Raw genomic sequence first — 21,588 nt, forward strand, 5'->3', positions numbered from 1 at the left:
CTCTGTCTTGTGAAGAATCCACATTTTCCCATCTTTTGCATTTTTCATCAACAAGCAGTATGTTGTTTAAGGTCCAAAGACACTCACTTACTGAGCTAGATGGGTTCTGATAGTTGGAAGGTACAATTTATAGAACTAAAATCAACTCCTTGTCCAAGCTGCTGCTCGTGACTCATTCACCAGTGCAAATGTTCTCAGGTGAACTGGGTGTGCTCTGATTTTTTTAGATTGCACCATTGTCTTTCCTTTGAAATTCTGGTTCTGCCTCCCTGGGTTTGTTGTGCAGCAGCTGAGCCTGTAAAGAAGGTGTGGCCTGCAGAGAAAACCTGTCTGGAGCAAACCACCTGCAAGGCCATTTGCCTCTTCTCTCAATAAAAATACCTGTGTGCAAGCTGATTATCCACAATTTCCTCCTGAAAACAGGACCTGCTGATTGCCTTGGCTGGGACTCTTACTGGGAGCATCCACCTCCAGCTGTGGATATTTTATGCTTCAACTTATTCTTTTTAAATTCCTACCTAGATTTCTCTTTTACTATTCCTGAGGTTACCCTAAATGTTACCCAGGAGCATGTGGTGACTTCAGCTGGTTACAGAGCCCCAGATTCTGTTCCATTAACCAGAGATGTGTCCAGGCTGATGATACATTAGGAAAAAACCTCCACAAATACTCCCAGCTGCATCTTTGTTGCCCACTTTTAAAAATTTATTTTGATCCCACCACTGTGCTTCCATCTGCCAGCTCGGTGTACTCCTAAATTAAATCATTCCTTGGATTTGATATTTCTTGTTAGATAACACAGCCCTTGGGGTAAGAATCCCTGTGATCCACTTTAGAAGTCTGCAGGAGTTAGAGAGAGGACTTACATCAGTGATAAACCCACTGTGCACGTTCCAACTAAAGGAGAAACAAAGACTTTTAACTCACTCCAGAGCTGGTCCCCAAGGATGACAGGGACTGTCACCTAAAGCTGAGCCAGCCCAGACTCCTGAGTGGGGAGAGGAGTCCTGTGCTCAGACTCCTCACTCTGCTCCAAAACTGGGCTGCAACAGAGCCAGGGTTCAGCACCAACAGATCCCATTCCTTGGGTCCTTGTTCCTGTAAAATGGACACAGCAGTGCCCTTCCCACAGAGCAGCCAGACCCCCTGTGCCCTGTTGGATTTTGGCAGCACTGTTAGTCCTGTCAGTGGAGCTGCTCCCTTCTACTCCCAAACAATTCCCACTCTTCACACACAGCAAATCAGGGATGAGCAGAGCACCTCAGGGCAAAGGGATGGAAAGGCATGGCAAATAGCAAATGGTTCCTCTGGGCTCCTGCTGGGAGAGGATCCCAGGCTCTGGGGAACCACAGCTTGGCAGTGTCCTGGGAGCTGATGGCAGGTTTTTCTACAGGAGGTTTTCCCTCTGTAGGAGGATGAGGACACTCTACAGCTGCAGGCCAGTTAATACATCTACGAGTGTACTGCACTGGCACTCACCAAGGAAACCTCTCCAGGAAGGTCTCCCAAGTGAAACAACTCACCAGAGCTGCTCCAGATAGAGCAACAAGACCTGAATGTCAACCAAGATATATGTCACAGTTGCTAAGAGTATCTAACACCACCCCAGTTACTTAAAAGTAAGTCATCAACCAGTTTGACTGCAAGTGAAACACTGCAGCTCTTTTCTCGGGATGAGCAAATTCCTCTCCCTGGTGGCAAAACCCCACAACACCCATTGGGATCCTGTAACGCTCTCTAAGGTCCTGTAGCACTCATTAAGGTCCTGTAACACTCTCTAAGATCCTGTAGCACTCATTAAGGTCCTGTAACACTCTCTAAGATCCTGTGACACTCATTAAGGTCCTGTGGCACTGACCGTGACCCGGAAGGGCGTCGTGGCCGCGGGTTCCATGGTGGGGTTCTTGTCCGGGATCCCGCTGGGCATGCTGCGCCTCTGCCCGCACCTCTCCGGGGGGGACTCTGGGGAGGGAACACAAAACAAGGACAGTTACAAACCCAGCAACACAGGAGCAGCCCAGCAATGCCAGCAGGCCCCACAAAACATGGCTCATCTCCCTCTGAGGTGCCCTCTCAAACGAGCCAACACGGCGACCCCGAGGATTCAGTTCCTGTTTCTGCCTGGAGCAACGTTCCGTCAGCAAGACTTTCACCTTCAACTATTAGCATTTTTCATACAACTGTAAGCTTCAGATAATGCCTGACAGGTTGGCATTATCATTATTTCCAGTCTGCAGATGAGTAAACAGAAACTGCATTGAGCTGAGCGGGAATTATATGCAAAGTACGGATCCGTGCACTTGTGGATTTGATCCTGCTCAGGGAAACTGCTAATGGGGTTAGAGGCACAGGATGCTTAAGTTACCTCTCTCATTCCTCCAGCAGTTTGCTTTGGAACTAGGAAAAAATTATTAAATCCTGTATTTGCTAAAGTATAAAATGAGGATAGGAATACTCACCTCCTTCCCCGGGAGCGAGGAAGGGAGGGGGCTGAAAAGGCAAAATTAATAAATATGCCCAACACTGAGCAGGAGAAGGTGTTTAGAAAGTTGATTGGACAAGTCAGCCACAGCATCATGAGGTAGTGTTTCCTCAGTTCACAAATCCCCTTGGAAAGCACCGTGGAACTCAGAAAAACAGATTTATTTCCAAATTGCCATTTAATGATGCTCAGACCTTGTAACAAGCATCCTTTCCCAAAGCATTCCAGAGTCCTCCTTAGCCAAGCATTTCCATGCAGGTTGGTCCCTCAGCAGGGTTCTGCCCTCACCAAAGTCTGCCATCACCTGGGATCTGCAGGAAGCAACCAGCACTGGCAATTCCAGCCAGCAGTTCCTGAGATGTCTCTTAACCTATTCCAAAAGAGCAGACTGTGACATTCCAGCCATGGACTGGGCGAGGTGCTGGCTCAGTGACATCTTCCTTGGTTGCCACGTTACCTGGATGAATCCCAGACAGCCAAACCCAGCAGTTCCCTGCTTTCCCAACCTTCAGCTGAGCCTTCTACTGCCTTGGCCACTTTCTCTGCACTTTGAATGTCGAGGAGGCAACAAAGTCCTTCGGTGTCATCTCCTCTCACATTCAGGTTCCCACCCCATTCCTTTGAGCCTCCTTTTGTTTTGGGCTGTCATAAAAAACTGCTTGATTACAGCATTTTGAAAGTGAGCTCGAGATGACAAGTCAACTGGAGAAGCTGCTTTGCATTTTCTTAATGGCCAGGAAAAAAAAAATCACCATTTGTTTAAAGCATTTCTCATACCTGGCTGGGAAACAGGAACGATGGGATGACGTGAAAGGCAGAGACAAAAAAGAGCTTTCCCAGAGGCACCGAGCTGTGCTCCCCACCCAAACACTGCCCAGCACTGAGGGAAAGCACTGCAAGGGTGTCACAGACCCTCAGGGCTCAGCCAGAGCCAGGGCACAACTGTCTGGCTCCGGGTGATCTCCCTCGATGTGATTCCTCTCCCAGCCACACAGGTCAGAGCTCTCCAGGGAAAGGGAGAGTGTGCCATGCCCCAGGGCTGCTGTGCACCCAGGGCTGATGGCACTGAAGCCACAAACTGAGCTCTTAACCTCTTACTTCACCATTAAAACAAACTCAACGGAGCCAGTAAACACCTCAGCCTCACCCAGAGCAAAACACAGAGCTGGGTTAGGACCTAAAGCCTCCTCTAAGTATTAAACTCATGGTTCATAAAATGTTTGGAGTGAAATCTCCCTTTTAGCTTCGTTTGAGCACTGTGGGTTTCACTGCAGGAGAGACAAGTTACAAAACCCTCTGTAAGGCACCAGAAATAACCAGAAGGAGGGTTGAGTGTGGGTGTTTTGGGGGGAGTGTGGGGGGAGCTGTTTGTTTTAAAGGTTAATAAAAATAGCTTACAGGTAAATTAGTAACTCCTAACCACCAGGAATGTACAGCAGAACAGTTTTACACAGGGAACAGGATGAACATAGAAAGGTTTAACTGCCCTTTTCATTTCTTCAGGGCTGGAGGCACAGTCCCAGGGTCGCCCTGCCCTGCTGCCACAGCGAGCCCACGGCCAGTAGCCACATAAATAGGTGCTGAAAGGCAATAATAAAAACTCTCTGGAGTCACTGGAGGCTGACAAAGAAATGTCTTAATTTACAGCAGAAGATATTTAGGTTAGCCATTGGGAACAGTCCTCTTTTGCCCAGGACAGTTACACCCTGGGACTGATCATTCCGAGACAGAGGTTCAGGTACAACAAGCTCCCTTCCCTCCCCTCTCCTGGGTCACACGGATACCAGACATCTCCTGCAGTTCTTTCCAGACTTATTTTCTCCCATTTCTGGCAAATTTGCCCACTTGTGCAAGCAAACTATAAGAGATCAGATTCAGTGTCTGACTTCAGCTTTTTCTTCCTATTTAACACTTCTTCCTCCTCTCTGGCTGGACAGGTTTTGTGGCCAAGGTCCTGCCCTGATCTCAGTTACAGCCTCTTGGACATTTTAATGCTTCACATTTGATAAAACCCTTGATCATCCCACAGGAACACTGCAAGGTTTCCTTAAGGAATGTCTGCCATCCGTTTGTATCCCAAGAGAAAGGATTCCATGAGGAGGAACAGTACCACAGCAGGCAGCAGGGAATGACATTTCCAGAAGCTCTCAGTTTTATCAGACAACACCCTCACCAGACAGGGAATTTCTCTGTAAGCTCCCAAAATTCCAGGATTACACCTCCACACGCCCATTCCTCCGCTCAGCATCAGTGGACACAGACACACAGTATCTCAGAACACAATCTGTCCTTCCAAAGCCCTCAACCTGATACAAACTTAAAACCTCCAAATCTTTCTTTTATGACCCAGAGGCCTGAAAATCCCTGCAGTAACAGTCTGGTAAAGGAGGATTAGAGTGCAGGAACACTGGCTCTGAAAACAGATTCCTTGGGTGCAGTGAGGAAAGCCAGAGATGCCAACGTGCAGACAGGGATGCCCCTGGCAAGGGATGGTTTCTGGTTCTCCACCGTTTCCACCAGCCCACAACAGAACACCCAAATAAAGGCTGGGATGTGCAGATGAGCAATAAGAAGTTTCCTAATTAATGCTGGACAGCTGAACCAAGCAGGCCCACCTAAATATGTCACCTGGCACTTTAGAAGCTCTTAAAAACCTCAGAATTGGACTGGGAAAGGTTCAGAAGTGACTCTGAGGAGGACTGAGTCAATTCTGATGGAGATTCTTTATTCCTTGTCTAATTTTCTCCTCATTGTTACTGGCATTTTCCCTTCTTCTCTGAACTCCCCCAAGGATCACTTGGCATTTCTACTCACGCTTTACTCTCACCCTCCCTGCTGCAGAACTGTGCTCCCGTGGGCTCTCCCAATTCTTTTCCAGGAATGTGTCCTAAATGTCCCCATAAGCAGCAGGTTCAGTGTCTGCACAGCCCGGGGCTGTTCTGGGCTCATCCATGTTATACAACACAGGAGCAAGAAGAAACAACCACCAGGGCTTCCTGCTTTCCCAAATATTTACAGGAGGCTGCAAATGGTTTGCGTTTTTCCCCAGTGCAGAATAAGATCTTCAAAGAGAAACTTCCTGGAAATTATCAATCCCCTGAAGCCTCTTCCAGGTTATCCCAGTGGCTGGGCCAGCCCAGTGTTTGCTGTGCAGGCACCAGGAGCTTTTTTAAGTAGCCAGAGTTGAAGGTATCCCACTTCCCCAACAGGATACACAGCCCTGCAAACATTGCACATTAATTTAGGACCCGGGGCTTATGAGTATTTCTGAAACTGTTTCTGCACAGTAATAAACACTTTTGATTTGTTGACTAATTCAAGGTGTTGGAATTGGCAGGATAATTAATCTTTCCTCCCTGTTTTTCATGCTGTGGAATCATTACAGAGCAGCACAGGGATCCCCCCAAGGCTTCAGGACAGCAGCAGAACAGGCTGTGAGGAGCCCCTGGCACCCAAACTCCTGGTTAACCCACCCACCATCAGTGCCTTTGATTCACCTTCTCAGACACTGCTCCAGAGCGAGTTGTTACGTGTAACAAACACACAAACTAATATTAACACTGTTTACTTTGCAAGTGAGGTGTTTCTACATTTGCATTACCTGCTCCTGTGAATCCCAGCTAGTCCAAGAGATCACCGGGATTTTACTCTCATTACTGGGAATGAAATCCATTAACTCCTTCTGTTTGTTCATCTCTCACACACAATTCCAGGGATGAGCCAGTGGGAGAGACGGCAAGAACAAAAGCAAAGAGAAGCAGCTGGAAGGAATAACTAACAAGCAGGCACTTCCCAACGAGTGGACTTCCCGATCTGAAACTGCTCCAGCTCCAAAGCAGAAAGGGAGGGACAACCTGAGGGAGAAGTCGGGAGGAGAAATCATCTCCCTGCACTCACCAGAAGGAAGCTGTGCTGGCGAGCAGCGCTCATGCCATGGCACTCGGAGCCAGCCAGGAGCGGGAGAAGGAGAGGTGATGACTTCATGGGAGGCAGAGAGAGAGGGAAGTATGACTGGAATGCCAGAGCAGGCACCGGGACACACGGCAGGAGGGCAGGGTCCTGCTCCGTGACGTGCTGAGAAAGGAGACTTTGGAGGGCAATAAACCTTCACCGGCTCATCCGGAGGGAACGCAGAAAACTAAGAGTCCGTCAGAAGCAAAGGCCGGTGGCAAAGGTCCCGAGGGCAGCCCTGCAGAGGTCAGGCTGGCTCCAGAGAACCAGCGGAGCTGAGCTCCTCCCTGCCCTGCCCTGCTCTGCCCTGGCGGGCAGTGCCCGGCACCTCCGGCTGCCCCAGCGCTCAGCGGGGTGGAGTTTCTGTGAAACCAGAGGGAACAGGAATTACCGGTCTCCTGCTCATCCAATTACAGCCCGTGAATTAATTTTATTGCTTAATGAATTTAGGTGCTATTCCCCTAATTTCTGCATTATCTAATAACTCCTTATTACAGACTCGGCAGAGGGGAGGAGGAGGCACGGTGACAGTGATTTAACAAGGCTCACGTAGCACTTACAAATTAAGAACAATCCCTGGAGAACACAGATTGTAGTGTCTGAGTGACTCCAGATCCTCAAGAGAGGCTGCAGAAAAATCAACATTTCAGAGAGCTCTAGGTGGCCACATTAGGCCAGGAGGAAAGATGGATCTTTCATCTGAATCCAAAGGGGGATTTAGAAGCTGCTGTTGGAATAGAGGCACTTTTAAAAAGTGGAACAGACAACAGAAAGTAATAAATGCTGAGCTGAGACAACTTTCCTCTTCACGAGGCTTGAAGAGCTGTGGAAGTGGAGATGCAAAAATGTCTGATTCCAGTGGAATAAGAGCAGTTAAGAAGCTCAGAGGGATGATGAAAACCCTTCCAGCTCCCAGCAGCTGGACCAGGAATTCACCTGCAAGGCCACCTTTGTGGTTCAGTTACCTGGAGAACTGTTTATTGGAACATACCTCCCAGTGCTGATCCTGCAGAGAATTCCACTCGGTCCCTCACAGTAATGCTATCACCATTATGCCACACAAAATTATTAAAAGCCAAACCTTTATCAGGCAGTAAAATAGACTTTTAAATGAAAATGGTCATGAAGCAAAAGTTTGAGGCAGGGAATGGTGCCCTCTGAACCAGCAGAATCATCTGAAAGCAAAGCCAATGAACACAGGGAGGGTGTTCCCCAGGGTAAGGAAAGCTGTGCCACCACCACTTCTTATTTCAGAATAAAATTATTTCTTTTTGCATCTCAGAATCTCTGGCTCAAACACACTTCCACAAAGCCCAGCAATCCCACTGGCTGTACCCACAACTCTTCCATGTCAGAATCATGGATCCCCTCCCCACTCATTTCATGCTCTAAGCAGAAATAGTTTCACATTTTCTCATGCTCTCACGACCTTCCCAGACAATTAAGGACACTGTTTACAGAACTACAGCTTGTAAAAGAGCCTCTCCCTTATCTGACCATTTATACAGAGAACAACAACAACAAAAAAAAATATAAATTGGGATCATTACTTGCCTTTTGTGCTACACTCTGGCATAAAACACTTGGAATTAAACAATTGGTTGTATGCCTGTAGCTGATGTTCTCCACAGTGGCTGCACCAAACAGACCCAGTTCTCACCACTGCCTTTGACTCCAGAGCCACAAACCCTCCATGTTCAGCGTGGTGGGCAGGATGCCATCTCTGACTCAGCTGTGTCCCTGCCTAAAAACACTAAAGGGCACGTGAAGCAGCACTCAGAGCCACCCAACCCTCTGCAGCTCCAGGAGCAGGGGCTGGGACAGTTGTGTCAACTCGAAGAGTCCTTTTAGAAGTGGCTGCAAAACAACAACAAACAACCCCCAGAAGGTATCAGACCACACTGGTTCCCTCAGCTAAAATTTATGAGCATCTTTTCACAAAGTGGGACTAAGAACTTGGGGAAGAAGAGCTTTTTCTTTGTTAAAGAGTGATTTGAAGTGACAGTGACCTTTGGCAGTGCACGCTGTGCACTTTAATGGATCTCCCATCAGCTCCGTGTCAGGCTCCCGGATATCGTGGATTTAATATTCCTCATCCTGCTCCTGAACAAGTGCTATTAATGGCTCTTGGATACAGCACTGAAAAAAGCTCTGCTGTTTTTCTGAGCACTTGATATGTATCTATTCCTCTATTTTCTCCAATATTACCCACTGAGGGGGCTCTTCCCCCAGTAGAAGCTGAGGTGTGCAGGCAGCAAAGGCACTTTCTGCCCTCTCCTCTTGCCTTCCTGTGGGCTCTGCCTGCCCAGTGTCGCAGCCCCTTCTCTCCTGGGAAGCTCAGGTGGGATTTCCACCTCCCAAATGGGGAATAAGGTGCTCCTGTCCTCTCCCAGCAGCGGGTTGGGGCTGTGGCACAGCAGCAATCCCGCTGCCTCACTAGATGGAGCTGGAGGCCCTTGGCTGGCCGAGCACACCCAGCACCGCCCCAGCTCCTGCCCGGACACGGCGCTGGGGTTTCTCCCTGCAGTGGTTTCTCTGGTTTATCCATAGCTAAGAGGACTTTCCCTGCTCTTTCCCTGCTGTGGAGACCCATTCCTGCACTCACACCCTCTGCCAGGGCACAGGGATGCCCCAACCAGGAGCTGCCCCTGCCCTTGCTGACACACCCAGGGCAAGTCCTGCCCCAGAAAAATCCCTGGGGAATATTCCTTACCTGAGGAGACAGCTCAAGCAGAGCTGCCAAGGAAAAACTATTTTTGAAGGGAAAAAAAAAAAAAAAAAGGAAAGGAGAGAATAGCACAAATTATGAAGGAAAGCTGAGATAATTCTCTACATGAGGAGTCTGAAAACACCCACAGCAACTTCTTGGTGGTACAAAACTGAAGAACAGATCAGACCCATGGACAAAAGGCACAGCTGCAGGTCCCAGACCTGGTGCCAGGGAGGGAACATAAGGCATCCAGAAAATGACCCTCCCTTCTCTAAAAATAAACAGCAAATCCTGCTGATCGAGCAGCCTTTATTGCAAACTCCTTTCTACTGCCTGGTATTTTTTAACTAAATATGTATATATATATATTTGGGGTTTTTATTCTTTATTTATCAGTCTATGAAATAAAATATGTATGATATTTATCTTTCTCTGATATGAGAGCTGCACAACAAATTCCTCTTTTGCTACAGGCATATCATGAGGAGCCTTTTCTCCAGGGTAAAATTGAAATCAAGCTCAGACTTTAAAAAGGAGGAAGAAACTGAAATTCTAAAGTGGTTGGGGGCCAGATTGTGGCACTGCCAATACCCTGGTTGAACTGGAAAGGAGGATAAAGTGAAGTGGAACATGAGCTTCCTGCCATGTGATGATCAAGACGAGCAATGTGGAGTGTGGAGAACAAGGAGTCAGCTCTGGGGAGATTTAAATAAGGCTCATCCATCCTGCTGAACCTTCCTGCAGAGATCCTGCACTGTTACCACGCTGCCTTCCACAGCACTTCAGCCACAGAGGAGAAACTTCCATGCCCTGCAATCCCTGTCACTGTCACCTGGATGTGTCACCTGGACACCTCAGCCAGGACAGGGCCTGGCTTTGTCCCTGCCATGAGATTTGGTTTGGGGCTTTCCTAACAGCTCACCTGGCCAGGTGAGCCACCAACCAGGACAGAACAATTTCTGTCAGGTGTAAACACCCTCACTATAAATGAAAACTTCACCCAGTTTAATTCCCAGCCCATTTTTCCAGCCAAGGCACAGTGGCTGTTGGAACAGGTCCGTGCTGGCAAAATGCAAATTAAATAAATAAATACTTAATTTATAAGCATGATTCATCAGAGGTTTCATCTTCTCCAGCAAAGAAACAGATGTTCCATTGATGGCACTTCATTAGAGAGATAAATGGGGTCACACACGTATCCCTGTTCACATCCATCTGCATAACAGACCAAACATTAAGGCTGGAATTTCTCTTGGTACATGTGGCTCTTCCATCAGCCTCCACCAGCCCTAATGCCCAGGGCCAATTCACCCAACCCACACCACCTTAGTATCCAGGGAACTTTAATACTATTCAGGGAAGCAGAAGGTTGGGATTTAACACTGGCTATTTAGGATACAGTTTCACTGGAAACGTGGAAGAATGTTGGATCTTAACTAACTGGATGGCAGCAAAATATAGCATCTGTGCTGATGATACAGTGACAGGAGAGTCTGTAACCACTGCTCCTCCTCCAGCTGCAGTTACTGAGGGGTAGGATTAGGGATGGGGTTGGGGATGGGGTTGGGAATAGCTGGGAGGGCTTTTTCTGGCTTTCCAAACATTTACACAGGAGGCCTTAGAGCTCCCCTACCAAACACAAACAGGCCTCCTTCACTCTGATATGCATTAGATAAAGATAATGCTTATAAAATCAGTGTCCCCTCCTTGCCACTGGGATTATTTTGTGAAGGTGTTTGCCCAGATGTTGTGCCCAGGCAGGGGTGCCAGCTACAGCAGGGCTGCACACCTTGGCAACAGCCCCCGTGCCTGTGTGCCCAAAATACTGCTGGGAGTCCCTCCTTCCTCACTGCTACTCCTCAGACACCTTTCCTTCCCCCAGGAATTGCATCACAATTACAACTTGTGGAATGTACATCCTAATTTATTGTGACTGATACTCCTATTTCCTTTGGGGGTGGGTGTTTCTGCTCCTCTCACAGAAACCTGCTCTGCAAACACACTCGCAGGTGGAGCTGCACACACACACTCAGTTCTCCAGCAAACAGCACCAGAGCCAAGCAGAGACAAAAACCATTAAAAAGCAGCTTTGTTGTCACTTCCCATCCTGTCTTTGAAGTGGGAGAGAGCAGGAGGATGTTCTTACCTACACCAGCACTGACATTTGCATTTTCCATCCTAAAGAACATGCCAGATAAACCTAGGGATTCCTCCCTGCAGTCACTCCCAGGAGCAAATTGGCAGCTGAACAGCAGCACTGCAGAACAATTCAGCAATTTAGTGGCCAACTCTCACCCTCCCTTCACCTTCATTCTCTGAAATTTCAGTTTGGTATTCACCCAAAATCCAGCTGGTCCTGGAAGTGAAGTTATGTAAATGAACACCAACTGTTCTCACTTCAAACACGCCCCAGCCCGACCAAAATGTGTTCTCGTCTAAGGGGATAAAGGTAATAATTGGTAACCTTTGACTGCTAAAAATGTAAAGGGAAAATATCTTTCATTTAAAACTTGCCCATTTGGTTACCATGGACACTACTTAATCATGAAGGATGACTATTACTTGTTCCTATAGTAACCAAGAAGCTTAAGAAGCATCCTGTAATTTAACTCCAGATGCCGAGTTTTACACCAGTCCACCTATTACCACATTTGGGTACTTCAGAACAAGCCCAGGCTTGATTTCTGACTCTAAAAGAAATTCAGTGATGTAGAAGTGCTGCAAGAAATCAAAAATGTGAGCACATAATGTACAAAAGAAACTTGCACTTCAAATGAATTGGTTTCTTCAAAAGGAAACATTAAGTGCTCAGCATCTGAGGATTCCTCTTTCAGTGCAAATGTTAACGAAGCAAAACTTTGGCCCTCTTTACTCCTGTCAGTGTTCTCCAAGTCCATAGAATTGCAGGGCATATTTTTCCTCCAATTGAATGCTTCAATGCTCAGTTAAAGTGAACTTCTGAAGCGATGATGAGAGGCCAGGACTCAAAAATGAACCTCCAAGAGCAGCTCAGGGTCCCAGCCTGGCTCTCAAAACCAAACCTACAATGAAAACACGCCCCTCACGCAAGGGAAAAAAGCAATGGGCAGGACAAACCTTCCAAATTCAGACCATGTGTTGCTCCAGACAGCCTTTTAGAGTATTTCTCCTCATTAAAAGCAGCAGAACACGTGTCTGACACTGCTCATCACCACCAAGCTTCACCCTCAGCACCACCAAAGAAACATCCATCAGAACCTCTGTCTCCTGCAGGTCTGGGGGAAAGAGGCTTCCAGAAATGACCTGTGACTGACCCTGTTCCTCGGCCCTCCCCAGCCCTACAGGGATATGAATTCACAGTTCTCCAAAAGCCCTCAATTTTCACAGGATTTCCAAAGGGGCCTGAGGTTTAAAAGCCTGACCCTGAGGCTGCACAAACCAGGGACACGAGTGAGGAAGTTCTGGGGGTTGTGCACCTTTTTAAATGAGCAGATACACAGACACACAAGCAATTAGTATTTACACTGAAATACTCCCTGGAGTGTTTAAAAGGAAAGCAAACTACCCTCAGTAGTGCCTGAATTGAAAAAAGCAAAAGTGATAATGCCCAAATGAGAACGTTCCCTGACCCAGCTCGTTCCCATCTCCATTGAGAGCAGAGTGAATTAAAGGATTATAGAGTGCCTTCAGTGCAATAACTTAGGGGATTAGTGGCACACCAGAAGACCTCCAAGGGAAATATAGGTTTAAAAGCTTTAAAAGGCAGTTCTGTGTCTAAATTGTTTGGACTGCCACAGCTGTAAGGAGACAAACTTACTCTAATACATGAGTGATCATGAAAAGTCTGCTGAAACCCCTCTAAGCAAGCTTTTGGAAGCAATTCCAGTTTGGACTCAGACCAGGGTTTTTAACCTCGTTCTCATTTATTACCTATGGCTTGTAGATAAAACCTCACTCTGCATTACTCGAGAGCAAATCTGCTACTTATTTCCTTTCAGAGTAACCAGCCCCTCTTAGCAACACCGTGAGGGGAAAGTGAGGAAAGGACTGAAAACAGAGATAAAGGAAAAGATGAGCAAAAAGAGACAACAGTCACTCTTCAAGTTGCCTGGAAGCTGCTGGTACAATTTCCAGATTTCTGTCCTGGCACTAAATGAGCTGTTCCTTGGACAGTGATGTCCCAAGTCCAGCAGCACTGACAATTCCCATCATGTTATTGAGGCTGTTGCCATATTTAGTTCCCTCTGAGAGGTGCATCTGCCTGGACCATGGGACATTCAGGTACACAAGAGCCAGAACTCCTGAGTATTTCCTACTTTGGGGCAAAAGGAAATCTCAGAGAACAGTATGGAGACACTGGAGTTTGGCTTTTCCTGCAGGTTATCCCTGGACACCCCACTGGGTAAATATGAAAGCATCAAACTACAGCTTCTTTCAAGTCCACCAAGTATTTGCAGTTCTTAGGAACCTGATAAAGAAAATCAAACAACTATTCCCAGGCAGTGTTTTGGTTCCACATGAAGACATTCCGAAGATGTTCCATTCCACAATGGACACCCAGCCCACACTAACAGCATCAGCACACAGGTACAACATTTCCAGTTGCCCAATTTCATCAAATTCTGGTTTCTTTGGTCAAATCTGCTTCTTTTCAAGGTGTTTACCTGACCTGCAGAGCTGCCCCTACCTCAGCCCCCACATGTGGCTGACACCGAGCCACAGCCCTGCAGGAGCCATCCCCACGTCCCAAGTTACTCCCCACAGTTCTGTCTTTCTCTCCCTTCCCTTCCTTCCCCTGCTCCTTTCATGCCTCACTATCAAAACTCCACAGCCAGCAAGTCTCAAATCCCCTCCTCTGCAATGTGCTGCTTCAAACTGGACAGAAGTTACGAGACACGAACATCAAAGGAGGGAAATGCAAAGCTCCCCAAACACGGGATATTGTTGGGAGGAGAACAAGTGAACAGTAAATCATCTGCAGGGTGTTACCTCAGCAAATGAATTGCCTGGTCCCCCAAACCCTAAAAACCAGCCAGCAAGATGGGAGGGGATGTCTGTGAGTCTCTGTTTGCAGCTCCCCATGCAAACACCAGAAGGGCCAGTGCTCCTCATTGATTCACACTGGTGTTTCCCAGGGGAAGTTTTAAAACTTGATTCATTTTTAATCTGGTAGGAATTGACAGATTTTCACAGAAAATACAAAGTCTGGATGTTCCTGACCCACCTCTGGAGGAGGTGCTGCAGGTCAGGGTGGCATCCTCAGCACTGCAAGGCTCTGCTCCCACCTCGCTCCTGCTGAAGGGTCAGTTGAACATTTGCCTCCAATAAATACACCCTAAACTTTTGCTTATTAAAGGGATGCTGAGATTTAAGCATTGTTTAACATCAAAACAATTCCAGAACTCCTCCATCACGCACCGCTTCCCAAGTCATTAAATTTTAGTCTCGATTTTTACTAGACAATGAAGCATTGAACAAACACAGCAAAGTCTCAGCTGGAGCACTGGTGCTAAAAATAGCACAGCTGCCAGTGAACATTCCCTATAAACAGCACAGCTTAAAACATTTTGCATATCTTTTCTATGGGCATCTGTCAGCCACGCTGGTAAAATTTCAATGAAAAACTGCCCAAGTTCTGTGGTGAAACAGAAAATGCCACAAAAGAGACGTGAAAAACAAAGGCAATGGTCATTAAAAAGTGCAAAGCAGGAAGGTCTCCTTTTCCTGACATTTAAAGGACACCACCCTTGGAAAAAAAAACCCAACCAAAGCATTGCTAATGTTTATTACAGGGCTCTTCGCTCGCCTGCTCCCAGCCCTTAAATGAAAAACAAAGTCCTGCAGAGGTGGAAAGGGAGCAATTCCACATGGCATTCCTTGTCCAACATCACTTTTTGTTAACGTGCTGCAAACCAGGTTTTCAGCTAGGAAAGATTAGTGAGGAGTGAGTGCAATTTCAGCTGGCTTTAAATCCAATCAAAGCTCCTCAGTTGTTGTGTCACTCTGGGACACGCTGGGCCAATTTCCCAGTCGCTGCTGCCCTCGTCCCGAGTGAGGGCCTGAACCTCCAAGGTATTGACTATTTGGGTATAAACTGATCTCTCATTTATCACTTAAAAGGTTTCCATTTCATCAAAAAGAGAGAGAAAGACTAAATTCCAGCTGTTTTCAACAGATGTGCATCTGAATAGCTGAGAATAAACCCAGCCTGACCTCGGCCTCCCAGCTCAGCGTTTGGAGCACTGAAATTCTGGGCTTTGCTGAAGATCAGTGAGTTTTCTCTTCACAGCAGCCATCAAAGGAAAGGGAGAAGAAAGCCTGTTTAATAAAAATCCTTTTCACAGAACACCTTGAAAAGCATCTGTGATAAACAGAACTCAGAGCAAGACATTTATGTCCGAGGCTGACAGAGGCAGGAGTATCAGGAACACCAAACCTTCAAGATCAGGAACTCAGAATGTTTTCACATCCTCAGAGCTTTGATGCCAAGTGATTGCCTGCAGAGTTTTACACAAGAAAGCCCTGAAGCCAAAGCTGCATTTGGCTCAGATTTGGGGCTGTGAATGGAGCACCCTGAGCAGCTTCTATCAGCAAATGGCATTTACAGAACACTTACCACTGACCCCCATTCCTTCCCTGGATCCACGAGGAGCAGCAGAGACACCCTGAATAAAGCCACAGACCCAAGTGCAGCCAGAAACAGGTGTTGCTGTGACTGAAAATTTTCCTTCTCCCCTCTCTGCCTCCCAAGTACCTTCCACTCCATTAGCTGGATCACCTGGGAGCAATTACAATTCCTGCCACCATTCCTCACAGTCACACAGCTCAGAGTGAACAGATGGGCCAGGGAAGGGCTGAGGGTTCTGCAGGTGGGGTTTTTTTAACTAACTAATGTTTACCTGCAGCGTGTCCTGACTCTCTGTGGAGAGCAGAGCCAGGAGATTTCAGACACTACCATCATTCCAGCAGAGATTAACAGCGAGGTGAAGCCCGTCTTGTTTATCCACTATCAAACAGAATGATTTAAGAGTGCTGGAGGCACGATCCCATCGGCCTCCTGAGAGCAGGCCTTGCTTTTCTGCTTGGGTTTGCCATCCCCATCAGTCTCACTGTTCAGATATTCCAGCCCTGGGCCTCCCAAAGGGACAGGGTGGCAAACACAGCAGAACCTGAGGAATGTGTTCAAAGCCCCAGAGAGCTCTAGAGCAGAGGATACCACCACTGAAAGAGCTGCTGTCACTGTCAACAGCTCAAAGTCCTGGACATTTTTCCCCATGCTACAGCAGATTGGCTCCATCTGGAGCCCCAACACAAAGCTCTCCCCTCCTTCCCTCAGATCCCTGCACAGAAAATGCAAATTCTGCTCCCTGTGCCCAGCTTAAAGCACCACAGCAGCGCTTTCCTCAGGGAGGGGTTCTCTCTGCACCTCAGGAAGCAAAAGCCATTTCCCAAAGCAGGTCTCAGCCCTCCCAGAGCTGTGCAGGCTGTAACCCCAGCCTGACTGTTCCTGCTGCCCCTGGGGCAGGATGGGCTCTGTCCCTCCATGCCTGGGAAGGACCAGTGGCAGTGGCAGAGCTGGTCAGAGGGGCACGTGTGGGTGGGTGGCATCACCACGGGGGGAGAGTGGGATGGGACAGTTTATAAAGATATGTTTTTAAACATATATTTGTGTTATATATATACACCCAACTCTGGTGCATTCAGAGCCTGGTGGATACAAAGCAGAGGGGGCTGCAAGGGGGGCTCTGACTCCTGGCAAGCAGGAGAGTCCCACCACTGGCCCAGCAGCCAGGCTGGAATCACACCTGAGGCTCGTGGGTGCTCTAGGCAGTCCCCATCCCAGATGGATCAGCACAGGGAATGGTTCCAGGTGGGGAGGGGGATTCTGTGCCAGCAGAGATCTCCTCCCCCTGGTAAATGTGTGACAGCAGGATCCCTGTCCCAAAGCTGCTGAAGTGACACCCCTCAGAAGAGCTCAACTTCCAGGTATCCCTGCTGCTCCAGCCAGAGCCACAAGCTTACCTGGGCCCTGGGAGATCTTGGCAAAGGGTCTGGAGACTGCAGAGGACAAAAAGTTGCCAAGAGGATGTCTGGGAAACACACATGTGGCAAACCAGAGCGCTGCCAATTCCTGTGAAGTGACTCCAACACTCCTGAATTTATGGCAACCTCCCACTAAGGATTTCTGATCTTTGAGTATCCCAGCCAGAGACAGCAAACCCTGCTCTGGATCAGCCTTTGAGGAGGGGACCCTCAGCTCCCTCCTTCCTCCAGACTTGTAGGGTTAAACCAAACTCCAAAATCTAGAACCTCATTCTGATTTCTCCACTCTCCACAGTACCCAGGCCCCTACAGCCTCCTGCTTATTCATCCTCCAGTGGGATCAAAACTGTCAGGAAAGCATTCCTGCTGCTGTATTCCAGCACTTCCACCCCCCTGCCCAGCTGGCAGCGACTCCAGGCTGGCCCAAGCCCCACCAGGACCTGCTGGGTGACACCACCACTGCACAACCTGCTTCCTGCATCTCTTATCAAAAACAAGGAGAAAATTCTCATCCAGTTTGCAAATCCCTCTCACATCTACAGACAAGAGGAGCTCAGAGAGCGCTGAGAGGGAGGAATCCCGGAGACAAACACAAAATACTCCAGGAGAGATCAACAGCAACGAGATTGCAGCTGGTTCAAATCCAATTTCTTACAAACATTCGGGCTGATTCCCATTTCCATCAAATCTGCCTGTGCATTCCTCGTGTTCCTGACAAACTACAACATTAAGTTCACGCCGGGTTACCCAAAGGAAACTAAACACATTTCGTTTGTCACAGTAACTGATATGACAGTAAAACATTTTGGGTTTGCACAGCACACAAATAAAGGGGGAAAGGGAAGAAAGGGAACTGGTGAATGTTCCACAAACACTCCATGTGACAGGCAAAACAACCAAAAAAATCATGGAAAGCAAACCACTGTCTGCTTAAAGGAAAAGCTGAAGCTCAGGGACTGATTGAGCTTCCTATTGTTTTCTCAGCAAGGATTCAAAATCCTTTAAAACGTCCTGAATGCCAGGAAAAGAGGAAAGAGGACATGGCACTCAGCTAAATCTTGCAGTGCTAGAGTCAAGTTTGAAACCTCTTCGTAAATCAGAATTAACTCCAGTGAGACAAGTCCAAGCCTGGATTTGCACAGACACCTGATGCAGTGTTGCAGTTGTGCTTTTTATTCACACAGTAACAAGAAAAAATTAATTCTCTTCAGTTAATGGCTTTGATTAAGCTCAAGACATGATAAATATGCCTGGATTGCCACCCTGGAGGGCAAACAGAACCCTCTCCACTCCCTCCTGAAAAAGTTCAACAGCAAAACGACTCAGAGACTCCCACTTTTTGGCTGCTTTAACGATAGGCAAAAGCACCAGTGAACAGTTATTTCACACTAGAAGAGAAAGGCAGAATAGCTTATTTTAAAAATGCAACTGGGTCAGTGGCTGCCTCCAGCAGGAGAAATGGGCTCCTGAGAGAGTGTGCCCTGCAGAAACGCTCCTTATGGACCCCACTCCTGCTGGGGAGGACAAATAGGCCCTTTTAGAGCAGGATTTTTAAAAGTGCAAAGTGATTTGGGACTACAAGTCCCACAGGTTTCTGCAATGCCTTGGGAGCACAATCTTTAGGCTCTTTGGAAAATCTACCCCTAAACTGCTCCCAGCTTTGCAACCTCAACCCCCTTGGTGACACTCAGCTCGTGAAGAACAAGAAGTTCCAGCAATACATCTTTGCACAGGGACACCATCCCGTAATCAAGGATTTTCCAAGCTCTGTAAGCATCAATTAGGCCTCCAAACATCTCCAAAAAGCAGTTCCCTTAATTATACAAACTGCAAAAGCTGAGCCGCGCTTCACTGAAAAGCCCGGGTTCGTTCCAGCACCCGCGCTCAGCTCCTAAAAAACCCAACCCCTTCTCCCCCCAGCACTGACCTTGTGCAGAGCTCGCCACGCTCACGGGGCACGGGGACAGTGACAAATCATCCTCACCTACACCCGGAGCTACCTGCGAGAGCAGCAGCTCGGCTGCCTTTGCCCCGGCAATTAAAGAGAACTGTGGTTGCAATTACCCCGACTAAGCCTGTTCCGGCTGCGGGATCTGCTGCGCTGTCTCTGAAGCCGTGACCTCCGGAGCAGTCGGTAGTAGTAAGACGGTCTCCCCGAACTTTTCCTGCTGTTCATGGACATTTTTGGATCTATTTTACACACACACACACATGCAGGCACAGGTTCGCTCTCCCCCTCTGGCACAGGAGCAAAACGGTTCCAGCGCTTTAATGACCTGGAGGTTGGTTCTTGGGAGTGGAAAGGGAGAGGGGGGAAGAGGAACTCTTCACTTTACACATTTAAAAAGGAAAACAACAAGGAGAAAACGTAAAAGAGAGAGAGAGAGGGGGGAAAAAGCACGCGGCAGCGAGTGCATGTCTCAGCTGAGGGACGACTGGAAGCGAGCAAGATAAACTGTACTAACAATTCCTGCCCCCAAAAAGATAAGCCTGCTGGAGTTGGAATAGGAAGCCAGACTTGGCCTGGGCTCTTGAAACGTGAAGAATAGGCTGGAAGAAATCCTGGACTGGATCCTCTCCACCAGACAGCGACATGTGATCCAAGTGTCCTGGAGGAAATGCCGGCTCCCTGCGCTGCGCGGCCGCGGGTCCGGCCCGGCCCGGCCCGAGCATCCGATCCTGGAGGAGATGGAGCTCCAGGAGCCCGACCTGCAGCAGGAGGGATCTGGGAAAAGCTGCACTGGGGAAGGGTCTAATGATTTCCTGGCCATGGGACACATGTTAATAATCATCATGGAGCAAAAAGCCCCGGAAAATAAAGTGAAATTTGAGAGGGGAAAACTTTAATTAGAAGTTGAATGAACAGAGCTCCAGACTCCCCTGGAGGCCCATTTCCTTTCAACATTCAAACTGAGTTATAGCACATCCCACAAATTAGAGAAAGGGCCTATTTACCATTTGGGTTCTGATGGCAGCAAAGATTCTGCCTCCGGCTCATATTGCTCAATAAAATTACATTTCAATGGGCAGAATTAACACTTTAAGCTATGGAAGAAAATAAAATAAGAAATGTGTGTTAAGCAGATAAAAAAATTTCCTTCCATGTTTACCATTTCTAAAGGTCAGACGTGGATTGTCCAGAATCCTGCACTAAACTCCTCTCCTTGCTGGCACAAAAATCACTCCCGAGGAAGAGCAGCAGACAACATTTTGGCGGCCAAGAACTGCTTCTCCCAGGCTGGCAGGTACCAGGAGAACCTCAGCCGAGTGGGATGAGCTGCAAAACCATGTCTGCACAATAACTCTCTGTGTTGCATCCTCGTTTTGTCATTTTTCCCAGACTTTAGTGCAGATTTATCTTTGTGGTGCCTTGTGACCAGACACGGGTTTGGCTGCGGATGAGCCCGTTCCCCAGTTCCAGGAGCTTCTGCAGAAGCTGGAAAGCTCTCCTGGACTGTCCTGTGTGGTACCTTCAACAAGAGGCAGAAACTACCCGAGCTCAGCACCCTTCCCATCACCAACCATCCCAATGTTAGGATTCCATAAACCTGTGCAGTCACAGAGAGCATCAAAATTCTACAAACCCTGTATTTTCCTATTTCCACATTGAGTAGTGACCCCCTGATGTTTATCAGCTGAGAAAGGCCCTTCCAGGAGGAAAACACACGGGTCTCGATCTTCCCTGAAGTCCATGCCTGGTTTTGAGGCCACACGGAAGGAATTCGGCGCCAGCTTTCAGGCGGTGCAGGAATGAGCAGGAATGAGCAATCGGGAGGGCAACGACAAGTTCAGGTCAGGGAGGCAGATCCCAGCTGGACAGCAGAGGCTCCCTGCCCCGAGAGGGGGATGCTGCACCGGGACATTCCTCTGCTCCCACCCCGGCTCCTCAGCCCACATCCCGCATCAGATCCCGGCAAAGAGGAAAAGCTTTGGGTTGCTGCACATCTGCCCTCCTCTTGTCAGCCAGAATGTTGGTTGTTTGGTTTTTTTTTTTCATATTTGGGTACATAAAAAAAAATAATACAGGAACAACTATAACTGTTTTCCAGATGAGCAGAGACTCTTCCCGTGCAGCTGATTCAATTCCCAAAGGGAGCTGAGAACATCTAGAAAACAGTGATGGGAAAGGCTGAAAACACTGAGGTTTGGTTAAAGATTTGCTGTAGACAAAAAGCTGGATATTCAGGTGTCTCTCTGCAATTTCATCTCTCAATAACTGAGCTGGGAGCTGTGAAGAGAATCTTTCACAATTGCACGTTTATCAACAGAAATGTCTTTAAAATGGCCTATCCAATTTACTTTTCCCTTTGTCATTCCCAACAGGAAAAAAAAAAAAAAAGGCACTGATGGAAATGAAAGTTTAAACAAAACCATTTCCAAAGCTCACCTGAACTGAAAGGGGAAAGTTCAGGTGGTTTTGCTT

At 47.8% G+C, this 21,588-nt stretch overlaps 1 protein-coding gene across 7 annotated transcripts in view; it reads right to left on the bottom strand.

Moving 5' to 3' along the window:
• The window catches only part of DAB2IP (DAB2 interacting protein), a 201,740-nt gene that overhangs the window by 121,327 nt on the left and 58,825 nt on the right, over positions 1–21,588 (bottom strand). For all 7 annotated transcript variants that reach the window (XM_027650219.1, XM_027650216.1, XM_027650217.1 and 4 more), the window contains one exon: positions 1,859–1,962. In XM_027650219.1, the coding sequence (XP_027506020.1) occupies positions 1,859–1,962 (104 nt within the window). The remainder of the gene's footprint in view (positions 1–1,858; positions 1,963–21,588) is intronic.

Source organism: Corapipo altera, unplaced genomic scaffold (assembly GCF_003945725.1).
Source record: "Corapipo altera isolate COAL_440 unplaced genomic scaffold, ASM394572v1 268, whole genome shotgun sequence".
In the NCBI taxonomy this organism is placed as follows: domain Eukaryota; kingdom Metazoa; phylum Chordata; class Aves; order Passeriformes; family Pipridae; genus Corapipo; species Corapipo altera.